Raw genomic sequence first — 12040 nt, 5'->3', positions numbered from 1 at the left:
ATCACTAGCCCTCTTTTTTCTTAACTGTGGGATAGTAGGGTGCCATAAGAAGGGTGTGTATAAATATCGAATATCAAATCACTATGATGTACACCTGGAGCTAATAAGGATATTGTATGTCAACTATTCTTCAATTAAAAAATAAATAAAATAATTTAAAAACTTGTCATATTACCTAAAAGCCAAAAGAAAAAACAAAGTGACCATATAATTTTTCATCCAGACCAAGATATCCTTGAGAATTAAAGGTTGCTCAGTGACAATAGGAACAAACAGAGATCATCCTAGGCAAACGGAGATGTCCGGTCACCCTCTCCTTTAGGCTCCGGGGAGGACAAAGTGGAGAGGAGCTCAGGGTAGGATATGAATGAGCATAGATTAAGGAGCTTTCATCAATCTGTCTTAGAGTTGCTTAGCTACTTCTGCCTAAGATCTCAAGTTAAAAATTCAGCTTCACATTCATGAAAGGATCCAGTTACCTGAGGAGAAGTGTCAGAGCAAGATTAGGGGAGAAAAGATGGGTGAGGAGAGAAGTCTAGGGAGGAAAAGGCAGAGCTGGCTGGACCTGTAGTACTCTGTGGGTTCCAGTCATAGAGTCTGCCCTTATAGGTAAAGATGAACTCGGTTCTGAAACCTCTTCCAGGCTCTTCTCAGCCCAGGATTTCCCAAGATCAGTAGCACTGAGTGGCCAGCTGGGTAGGCAGCCATGATGATTTTGCACAAAATATTCCAGGAACTATCAGCATTAAAGATGTTGGACATAGAAAGAAATAGAGCAACTGCATTGAAAGTGTAGAGAATGAGAAAGTAGCTGATAGCTTTGATGGCCCCCATGTGAGCTTCCATGCTGGGGTCCCTGAAGCCAGTGGCATTGCTTTCCATGTGTAGGGTGTGTCTCTTGAGAGAGATGATCAGCAGGGTGGCTGCAAGGATGAACATGATCAGAGGAATGAGGATCCCCAGATAATAAAGAAGAATCAGATTGAAGACATTGGTCTCAGTGAAGTATTTCTTCTCAGTGGAGTTGGAGAAGGGGATGGGAATGGAACTATTCACATACACAGTGAAGATATCTTTAAAGAAGGGAAAGCTGAAGCATAAAGAGATGAGGAGTGACAGCCTCAGAAGCCAAGGCATCAGCACCATGATTTTCCTCTTCATCACGGAGAACAAAGGATGAATAAAGCTTGCAATTCTAAGACAATAGAAGACATTGAGCCAGGCAGCAAGCCAGAGGTTGGAATAGTTCAGAAACATGATGATGACTTTGAAAAGTTTATACACTGCGTTTTGGGTATAAATGACCCGCAATAGTAGACTGTAAGTATTCTCCAGCATCATCCAGATCTGTAGCAAGAACCTGGAAAAGCTCAGCATCAAAAGGATGCGGTCACCAATGGGTAGTCTTTTGCCTCTGGCCCACTCCGCCCCATAGATAGCTGTGATGAAGCCATTCCCAACGATGCCAATGGTGCACTCTATTCCGGAGACCAGCAAGGTAAAGATGATTTTAAACCTGGACGTGTCTTTATCCATGGCATCTGTGTTCACTGTCGCCATTCTCTTTGGTCCTGACTTTCAGGTGTCCACGCCAAGAAATGTTAGTATATGCTCTGCAATCTTCTGACCCTCACTCAATGTTATTATAATTCCCCCCCTCACCCCCAGTTAATGGTTATTTCCAATTTGTCTTCATTTGCTTGTCACGTGACTACAAGTTAGAGGCTTGAAATGCAAATGATGAGAGGATCTGGTTACTGGCTGTCTCCATTTTTCATACTCATTTGTCTTGGGCCTTCACGAGCCCATTGGAAAAAATGTGAGACAGCCTCCTATCCCAGCACCTTCTTACCATATTTACTTTAAGTCCATATTCACCTGACAGAGCAAGAATCCCAGGCTAGGGATCTTACCTCCCTCGAGTCCTACAGTCTCACAAGACCTGTTATCTGCTAAATTATCTGTAAAAATGCATACAGCTTCTTTGATCTGCCTTCTCCTCCTTCCTTTATTATCTCCCTTATTTTGGGAGAGTTTTCATTCCTTCGGTTGGTGTGTTTGTGAATAAGAAATTCCTATCAGCTCATACATGAATGTCTTTTACTTAGAATCAGTTTCTTCCACCAAGGACAGATATTATAATGTCCTCAAATAGTACACAGAAAAGCCAAAATTGGATGCCATTTGGGGGAATTAGAGACAAGAAAGACTCGACAGTCACATTTTCATTGTTTCTGTCTTTATCACCAATTATAATTTACTGATATCCCCATCACTATTTGAGCTCAGAATCAGGTAGAGTTAGTCTGGGAAGGCTTCAGAGTGTTTCAAACACGATGTTGAAGTTGGAAAATGTGGCCAAACACTGTGATTTGAAATTTAATTTCCTACTTCTTAACCCTGGCTGTGAAACAGAATGAGCTCTGGCACTTTAAAAAAATATATAGATGCCCAGGACTCATTCTTCACCCAGTGAATCAGAATCTGAGATAGATGCCCAGGACTCATTGCTGATCTAGTAAAGGAGAATCTGAGATAAACCAGGTATGCTGTATTTTTAAAAAGCTGAAAGGTCGTATTGCTCATAGCCAGGATTGAGAACCAAAGCCTTAGCTAGAAACCAATGTCTTAGGCCAAATCTGGCCTGCAGTTGTATTTTATCTTGTAATGTCTAATATTGGACAGCATTAGTCCACTAGTGCTTAATTTTTTTTATTGCCCAACATTTAAATTTAGGAGATTGCATAGATGCACAAAAAAAATTTGTCTTCTCTTGGAAAATTAGTAGACTTGGCAATATTGTATCTGCATGGTGAATTGGTTGAAGTGGAATAGTGGCTGCCCATTTAAAACAAGGTAAGTATGCACTTTTCAATTTGTTATAGTATCCACCGATTCCTAGTGTCTTCTTGACCCTGAGGCCTCGTGCCAGTGTGCTTGCCTTATTATAATTTTTATAATATAAATGGAGGGATGATAAAAATAGATTTCTCCACCCACAAATTAATTTATTTCAAGTAGTCAGAGATTTATTTTTATTATAAAATTGTCTTATTAAATCATATTTGTATAGAAATAGCACCAGACAAAGCAATATATTGCAAAATTAAGAAAGCATTGTTTAGAGAAATGAAAAGTCCTGGTCAACACATAGACTTGTACAAGAATGTCCATAGTAGCTTTATTTGTAATAGGCAGAAACGGGAAACAAGAAGATTCGTTGACAAGTTCTGCATCTTTGGTAAGAGAGTCACTAATTTCTGTTACTTCTGCTAATAGAGGAGAGTAGTATATTTGTCAGCAGCTTTCACATATTTAAAAGAGCCAAACTCATTTTTTTGTTTATTTTGTCCCAACTTATGCAAGTTTGTAGCAAATAATATCTCTCCAAATTTCTTGCACATAATTGTTAATTTCCACTGTTCGGGTACCATCTTCTGTTGATGTTCATTTCCATTTTTCTTTAATTTTAAGAGACAAGAGCAGTGGGGTCTGGTGAGCATGTGGCATATTTATAGGGATGTGGGGTCAATTCATTTCTTATTCTGTATTCCTTCCTCACTGGGGGAGCTAGAATGAGGCACCTTTATTTTAGGGAAATTCTCATGGGGGGGCCAAACACCAAAGTTTTCAAATTCTTGGTTTTTAAGTTCAAAAGCTTTGGTCTAGGGGTAGGATAGAACAGATTGGAAGAATATATGATTATGGGAACCATTTTCCTTTCACTTCTCTCTCAAGCACCACCATGCAGACTAGCAAATGCTTTTCCAAGTTGGGGAAGAGTGAGGAAAGAGTTAGAGAAGGGGAGCATTTCTGAAAGGGGCCCCACATATTGGCCCACCACTCCTGGCTGCATGGGGGTGTCAAAGGCAGAGGTGGGCTGCAAGATTGCTCCTGAGCCCGCAGCCCATCCACACTTGGGAGAGCTACTAAAGCTTCCTTGTGCTCACAAAAGGGGTCTGGAAATGTGCTGAGGGAGTTAATGGATTCCAAAGGAGTCTGGTGGTCGTATCAAGGAGGCTTTGTGAGCTTGGGTTCAGATGAAACCAATGCAAGGTCAGAGCAATGGCCATGGAAGAGACTCCCCCCTGCCTCCCTCCAAGGCTCTGTTTGATCCCAAGGATAACAGATGTTTCCTCAGAGAGGTCAGGAAGAGGAAACCCTGAGAAAATCTTGTAATTATAGTGTTTAAGTCTGGTATGACTGAGAAAACACTGGTTTGTGGAGCAATGTCAACTCAGTGAGTGGGATAAACATGAACAAGATTTTCTCCTTCAATCATAGTGCTCAGCTCTGTGCTGTTGCATCTCCCTTCCCCATCCCATAGTGATATCTTGGGCAAGTTTAATCTTTTCTAGTCTTTTTTGGTACTTAACAGTCCAATTTAGTTTCTTATTTGGTTTAAACCTTACCTGCTCCCTTTTCCCCAAGCACAGTTTGAGCTGAGACCTCATCTGCTCGAATTGGACGGGGGCAGCGTGGGCTCTGGGACGTCCGTCCCTCCCTCTTCAGCCCTGGCTCTCCAGGGCACTGGTGTGGGAGAGAGGGGATAGATGACAGTCTCTTTATTTGACTGGCTGCTGTGGTAAATGTGCTACCTTGTGGTTGCTGCTGCTTCCCTGGCCAATGCCATCTGGTTATGGGTGACTCTGGGGGCCAGGCATCCATATGCTGGCTGTTCCGTGAAAGGGCTCTGTGGCAGCTCTCCAGTGTACTGCACATAACTCTAGTCACTCCTCTCGCTCTCTCCCTCTGCTTGTCTTTTTGTGTGTGTGTGTGAGGAAGATTGGCCCAGAGCTAACATCTGTTGCCAATCTTCCTCTTTTTACTTGAGGAAGACTGTCCCTGAGCTAACATGAATGCCATTCTTCCTCTATTTTATGTGGGATGCTTCCACAGAGTGGCTTGACAAGCGGTGCTAGGTTGGCAGCCAGGATTGGAACCTGTGAACCCCAGGCCACTGAAGCGGACAGCATGAACTTAACCACTGTGCCACTGGGCTGGCCCCTCTGCTCATCTTTTTATCGGTATAGACTTAGGTGGAGGGTTGCTGTTAGGACCATGGGTGGTGTCGGTAGGGCTGGTATTGCCACCTCTTGGTAAGCTTTGCAGGTAGGTATCTAGCCTCAGTTCTTCGCTGCTTTCTTTAGATCTGTCCTTCTCAACCCTCTCTACATACTAGAATTGCCTGAATTACCTGAAGGGCTTTAAAAAAATCAATACCTATATTCCACCCTCAAAGATTCTGAGTAATTGTTCTGGAGAAAAGTGAGGCATTGGCATTCCCAAAGCTTCCCATTACAATTCTAATAGGGAGTGTGGGGGTGTTGAGAACCACTGCCCTTTAGGGATACTTCCTTCATGGTTTAGAGTACGGGCTTTAGGGTCAATTCTGGGCCAGCAGGAACAGTGCCACTCAGCATCCTTGTAGAAGTGACTGAATGACTTCCTGAAGACTAAAAGGACATTTTCTTCTATCAGTTAGAAGGGGACCAGATCGAGAGGTTGAATTATATAAAATAATCATAGTATTTTGCAAAACTGAGTTTCTGGCTTGTGAAAGTCACATCCACTGTATAGTGTTAGAAAAGCAAAATATTTCTCATATCTCTCTGAGAAGAAAGGAGAAGACGACGGACCTAGAAGATCATATGTTCCACTTTGTAAATTAAAGACCATTCCTATGTGCTTATTTGGCAAAGGATATAATTAAAGAAAATGGCCTAGATGCCCTTATGAAACAAATCACTGTAAGAACAAAGACCAGGGATGTGGAAAAGATGTGTGATGAAAATCTAATGAACTGCAAAGAGAATTGAAATGTCAACAAGGTTTGTTTTGGTTGCTTATAAAATAAGCAGTTTTGTATAAGTGAAAAATCTGTCTAGGACATCAATTTCTTCACAGATAGCAATTTGTAAAAGAGTGTCTATTGCATGTAGTAGAAATTGTGTGTCCTGAAAAAATATAAGCACGTGTGAATGTAAGTGTAACCAGAAATACTGTTGTTCAGTGTACTGGAAATATGTCTAGGAAATTAAAGATAAATTGTGTGACAATTTTTAAACATCATGACATTCACTATTGCAGCTGATGGGTACATATTTAGTAATACTTAGATGTAATAATTAGCTCTATTTATTCACTGAGTTTGAGAATTTTTATATGCCTAAAAATATTTTGGACAGTGTGCCCATGACAGGCACCACACTAGGAAGTAACTAAGAAATTAATTTTTGTAATAGAGGAAACTTTCGAACGATTTAATATAGATGATGTTCCTGGGATAGATGGTGTTAATATTGGACTTGCAATAAAACTGAAGTTCCATGTGGCGGGTTATGTAAGGACACAGACTTACACCCACTCATTTGTTTCCTTCAGCAGGAATTGCTTTCTGCTAGAAGTTCAAAATGGAACACGTCATGGACACAGAGCTCACCACCTGCAAGCTGGATCTCCTCCTGGGACTTGGGCCATAGAGTGTTCCGGGTGCTGTTTGATGATTGGACACGTAAGACAGGAGTCTGCTCACTGCACGTAGGTTGGGAGGCCTAGTCATGGCAGAACACTAAGGAGAGGTGTTGAACTGTTGAAATAAACTCATTCACATCTTCTGAGGAAAAAAAAATCTTTGCTTATGTTAAGCTGCAAAGGCCGTTATCACGTAAGTGGCCTTTCGGGTTGACAAACACTTTGGATATTTCCCTGCAAAGACATCCACAGTAGCTATAAGACATTATGGAGAAAGTTATCTGGTGTAGTTATTCAGTTCTCTTTTCTATGCTAAAATTAGCTTCTGGAACTGTAACTGATGGCCTGAACCCAGTGATGGAAATTGTGATACAGTGGAAACTGACTTTCCAGATTTGATTTCAAACTCTGAAGATAACCTCCCACTGCTTGGTGCTCCTTTACCAGTCCTTACCAATCGTGTAAAAGATGATGTGCAGTGTAATACGGGATGGAACATTTAGTGCAGTGACACCAGAACGCCAAGCTCCTGTAGATATCTTAACAATTGTGCAAAGATTTTTGAAAATCATGTTTGAAAATGCCTAGGTTTTTAAACAGCTGTTTTCCGTAAACTAAGTAAAACTAAATATCACTCCTAGTCAGGGCTACCTGGCAAGGCCAAATTCTGTGTTCACATAGAACTTGATCCAAGATTTAACAAGGACATGTTGGTGCTGAAGAAAAAGTCGCAGATTCCTGGTTCCAAAACAAAAGTCAACAAATTGTGAGAGAAAATGTTAAAAGTAAAATATTTCTATTTTTGTTTTATATTTTTTCAATTTTGAATTTAAGATACAACTGCCAGTGTTATACATGTGTGCATTATGTGGTATGGTTGCAATCATAATTTAGAAAAATAAAGTTTTGATTATTTTCCTGGCACTTGGTTTGTTTTTCTTACCTCTGCCATGTTCCCTCGTAGATCTTTATGTCCCTGGCTTCTGTAGACTCTGGAGTTTTCAATGATTGTGTGGGCAATGAATTATGTAATGGCTCTAAAGCTTAGCTAACAGTTTTCACCACAAGATGGAGCTCATAAATGGAGCTTCTTGGAAAATGGAGCAGTTGCTTAATTCCTCCACTAGTGGGAGGGCATGCTCTTTCCTTCTAAATAGGAGCGGGGGAAGAGGGGAACCTTTGAAAACCTTTTCTGTTTTAGGCAGTTGGCTAAGAGTTTTATCTACTTACTTTTAGGGAGAGCACTGAATCTTTATATTCATGGTCACAGTTATTTCAGACAGTTTTCATGAGAAAACTCATATTGTCTTTTAATGAAGTATCTTTTTTGTTAACAGAGTGGTTAATATTTATCTTTGAAAGGTAAGTTGCAAGTAAAAACAATATTCCTTGAATAGACTAACTTTAGTTGACTACAGAACCTGTTTCTAAAGAATCCAAAACATTGGAACACTAGAATACTAGTACTGCACGCACCCCGACAGCTGGTGTGGTACATCGAGCTCCCTGTTCAGAGATGAGTGAACTAAGAAGGCTTTAAGAAGTGAAGGCAACTGCCTAAGGCTATATCCTGGTTGAAGTCATTACTGGAACATCAAGAGTGCATCTTGGAGAGTCCCTTTACACTTGCCTTCAGATTTCTGTCACAGTTCTCTGCAGGCTCTCTTTACCAATGGGTAGTTAACTTGCCTAATTAGGCTCTAACTCATCCAATCCAGGAAATGGTTATGAAGTATCATTTAGGCACAACAATCATTTGTGCTCAACAATCTTTTTTCGCCCTAAATTAAATGATTTCCTGCACTGAGGAGGGATAGATACATAAAATGGTCATTGCTTCTAAGCAAAACTTCAGTGTCATTTATTCATTCATTCAACAAATATTTATTAAGTGCTGACTATGTCCCAGGCACTGGAGATAAACAGTGAATGAGGAAGTTTCTGTCTTCTTGAAACTCAGTTTAGTTTGTATGTGTGGGGTGAGGGGAGAGCAAGTATAGGGGGAAGGGGAGTGAGGGAGTTTGGGAATAATAAACAAGTAACTAGATGATGTAATTTCAGATGGGAGTAAGCGCCGTAAAGAAAGTGTTGATTTTCAACAAGGGTGCCACGACAATTTAATGAGGGAAAATAAGTCTTTTCAAAAACAGTGGAAAAACTGAGTATCTACATGCAAAAGAATGAAGTTAGACTTCTATTTCATACCATATAAAAAATTAACTCAAAATGGATCAAAGACTTAAATTCAGGAGCCAAAACTATAAAACTTATTAGGAAAACATGGGTATAAATCTTTGTGACCTTGGATTATGCCATGGTTTCCTAAATATGACACTTAAAGCACAAGAAAAATAAAGAAATCAGACCTCACCAAAATTTAAAACTTTGTGCTTCAAAAGGCACCATCAAGAAAGTGAAAAGATAATCCACATAATTAGAGAAAATATTTGCAAATCATATATCTGACAAGAGTCTAGTATCCAGAATACATAAAGAACTCTTGTGACTCAACAAGAAAACAGCCGAATTAAAAAATGGGCAAAGTATTTGAATATATATTTTTTCAAAGAAGATATGCAAATAGCCAATAAGCACACTCAGCATCATTAGTCATTAGGGAAATGCAAATCAAAACCACAATGAGATTCCACTTTACACCCACTAGGATCACAAAAATACAAAAAACGATTACAAGTGTTAACAAGGATGTGGAGAAATTGGAACCCCTATACACTGCTGAGGTGAATATAGAATAGTGCAGCCTCTTTGGAAAACAGTTCATCAATTCCTCAAAAAGTTAAACATAAGAGTTACCATATGATCTAGTAATTCTACTCCTAGGTAGGAGAAGGCAATTGAAAACATATGTCCACATCAAAACTTGAAAATGGATGTTCATAGCAGCATTATTCATGATAGTCAAAAAGAGGAAACAACCCAAATGCCTGATGAACAGATTTAAAAAATGTGGTATATCCTTTCAATGGAATATTATTCAGCCACGAAAAGGAATGAAGTACTGATATACACTACAACAAGGATAAACCTTTAAAATATTATGCTAAGTCAAAGCAGCGAACACAAAAGGCCACATATTACAAGATTCCAAATTCATATGAAATGTCCAGAATAGGCCACTTCATAGAGACAGAAAGTAGATTGGTGCTTGACAGGGGCCGGGGAGGTGGAAAATGGGGAATAACTGCTAAAGAAACAAGGTTTCCTTTTAAGGTGATGAAAATGTTCCAGAAGTAGGTAGCGGTGATGGTTTCACAAATCTTGTAAATATGCTAAAACCCACTGAATTATACACTAAGAGAGTGAATTTTATGGCATAGGAGTACATCTCAAAAAAGAAAAAGTAGGGTGAGAGGATAGAGAGAAAGTGGGCCTAGGTGAGCAGTGTGTTATTTTAAACACTGTGGTCAGGGAAAGTTTCACGGGGATGGTGGCATCTGAATAGAGTATTTGTTGATTTAATGAATACCTGGATGAAGCCCACATGATACCGGCTCAACACAAGGTTGACATAAGGGAAGCTATATTGTAGAAAAGAAACCATATTGTAACTTTAAATGGCCTCTGATTAACTAACCCAGACATACTCTGTAGATTTTATAGCCCCTCTCAGCTGTGATAAGATGATAACTTTGTTCTTTAGAGTTCTCTAGGAATGTGAGGAGCCCCAGCAGAGAGCCTATGCTGATAGCCATCGTCAATGACAACTGAAAGGTCATTGCTCCATTCTCTGATACATATCCAGTAAAATAAAGGACTATCAGGAACTGGGACCAGATGTCTGCTCCCACCCAGAGATCAGCCACCTCCCCAACCTGGAGACCAGCCCTGTATATAACTGGCCTGTAGTCTTTGTTCTGGGAGATGGTTCTTTTGGATGTGAGTTGGCCATCTTCCCTCTTCCTAGCAAGCTGTAATAAAGTCCCTTCTCTCCTACCACCTTGCCTCCTGACTATTAGCATATATTGTGGCAAGCAGATGACCCCCACCTTGGGCAGTAACATACACACCCTGTTGTGCTCCCTGTTCTCTCCTCCTTTGTTTGTATATACCCTTTCTCTGATAGATACACTATTAGAATGTGCGTCTACCCACTCTAATGCTACAATCTTGTGTGAGAGACACATTCAGGGAATGAAAGCCATCATGGTTCTACGGGAATGCTTACCTGCCATGCTTCCCTGCAGACTTAGTTAACGGGGAATTCTCTAAGCCCTAACAATGCCTTAAACATCTTAAGAAAGGTGTGTAACAGGATGTTAAATGAGGCTCTTGAGTATTTGCTAAACCCTTCAAGTGGGATACAATTGGTGATAAGTGGCCACATAATCTGGAGACGGAATCCTTCATTCATTCCCACATCCAACCTACACAGGAGAGAATCCTTCAAAGGGAATTTATGTCAGAGGAGAGCATGCAGCTTTTCCTATCCTTTTCCCTAGAATGCTGTCCTCCCCTTCCCCCCAAAGACAAGTGAGATCAGAGCTTCCAGAGCATCACTAGTAGAGTCAACACACATGGGAGAAAGGGACACCAGCCTCTTACTCATCCACCTGCCCTTGTTGCTGTCAGAGCAGACAGCAAGGGCATTCTTGAAGGAGCATAACCTGGATCTCTAGAGCCAAACTTCTCAACCTCAGCACCATTGACATTTTGGGCAGAGAAATCTTTGCTGTGAGGGGCCATCCTGTCCACTGTAGGATGTTTAGCAGCATCCCTGGCCTCCACCCACTAGATGCAGGTAGCATCCCCCACCTCCCATAATTGTGATGACCAAAAATATCTCCAGACATTGCTAAATGTCCCTTGGGGGGCAAAATTACCCTGGTTGAGAACCAGTGCTCCAGTTTTTGGGGACACTAGCAATGTAGAGATGGATACTCGACTTTTGCTTGGCGAAACCAGAAGAGTCTGCCTACAGCTGCCACTAATGGCAGAGCAAAGAGGACGGGTGGCGTAGGGGCTGCCTGAACTGCGAGTGTTTGGTGGAGCAAAGAAGGGTCCTCAGGCACATGCTGTACAGGTGAATCAGGCTCAAGTTATTTTGAAGGGACCTTCTTGAAGGGGAGCCATCTGTTGGACAAGAGAGAGATCCCAAGAGACCAAAGAGTTCATTGCTTGCTTTAGATCAGGGTTTTTCAACCTTGACACTGCTGATATTTTGGACCTGATCATTCTTGGTTGTAGGAGCCTGTCCTGTGCATTGTAGGATGGTTAGCAGCATCTCTGGCCTCTACCCACTAGATGCCATTGGCATTCCCCCAAGTCATGATGATTTAAAATGTCTCCAGACATTGTCAAATGCCCCCTTGGGGGTAAAAATTACCCCTGGTTGAGAAGCACTGCTTTTGAGAAAGGTGCATTCCAAGAATCCCACCGTGGAGGTCTGGAAGCCCCACACACTGCCCCATGATTCAGCGTTTTAGTTTCCTATTGCTGCTGTAACAGATTACCAAAAACATAGTGGTTTAAAAAACACACACACTTATGACCTTACAGTTCTGGAGGCCAGAAGTTCAACATGGCAGGCCTGTGTCCCTCTGGGAGC

The 12040-nt window shown here is 41.1% G+C and overlaps 1 protein-coding gene across 1 annotated transcript; it reads right to left on the bottom strand.

The window, feature by feature from the left end:
- Positions 1–603: 603 nt before the first annotated feature.
- Positions 604–1560, bottom strand: TAS2R40 (taste 2 receptor member 40). Its single transcript, XM_046670402.1, has one exon. The coding sequence runs from the start codon at positions 1558–1560 to the stop codon at positions 604–606; it is 957 nt and encodes a 318-aa protein (XP_046526358.1).
- Between the last annotated feature and the right edge of the window lie 10480 nt (positions 1561–12040).

Source organism: Equus quagga, chromosome 8 (assembly GCF_021613505.1).
Source record: "Equus quagga isolate Etosha38 chromosome 8, UCLA_HA_Equagga_1.0, whole genome shotgun sequence".
NCBI lineage: Eukaryota > Metazoa > Chordata > Mammalia > Perissodactyla > Equidae > Equus > Equus quagga.
This window is presented reverse-complemented; position numbering and strand designations above follow the sequence as displayed.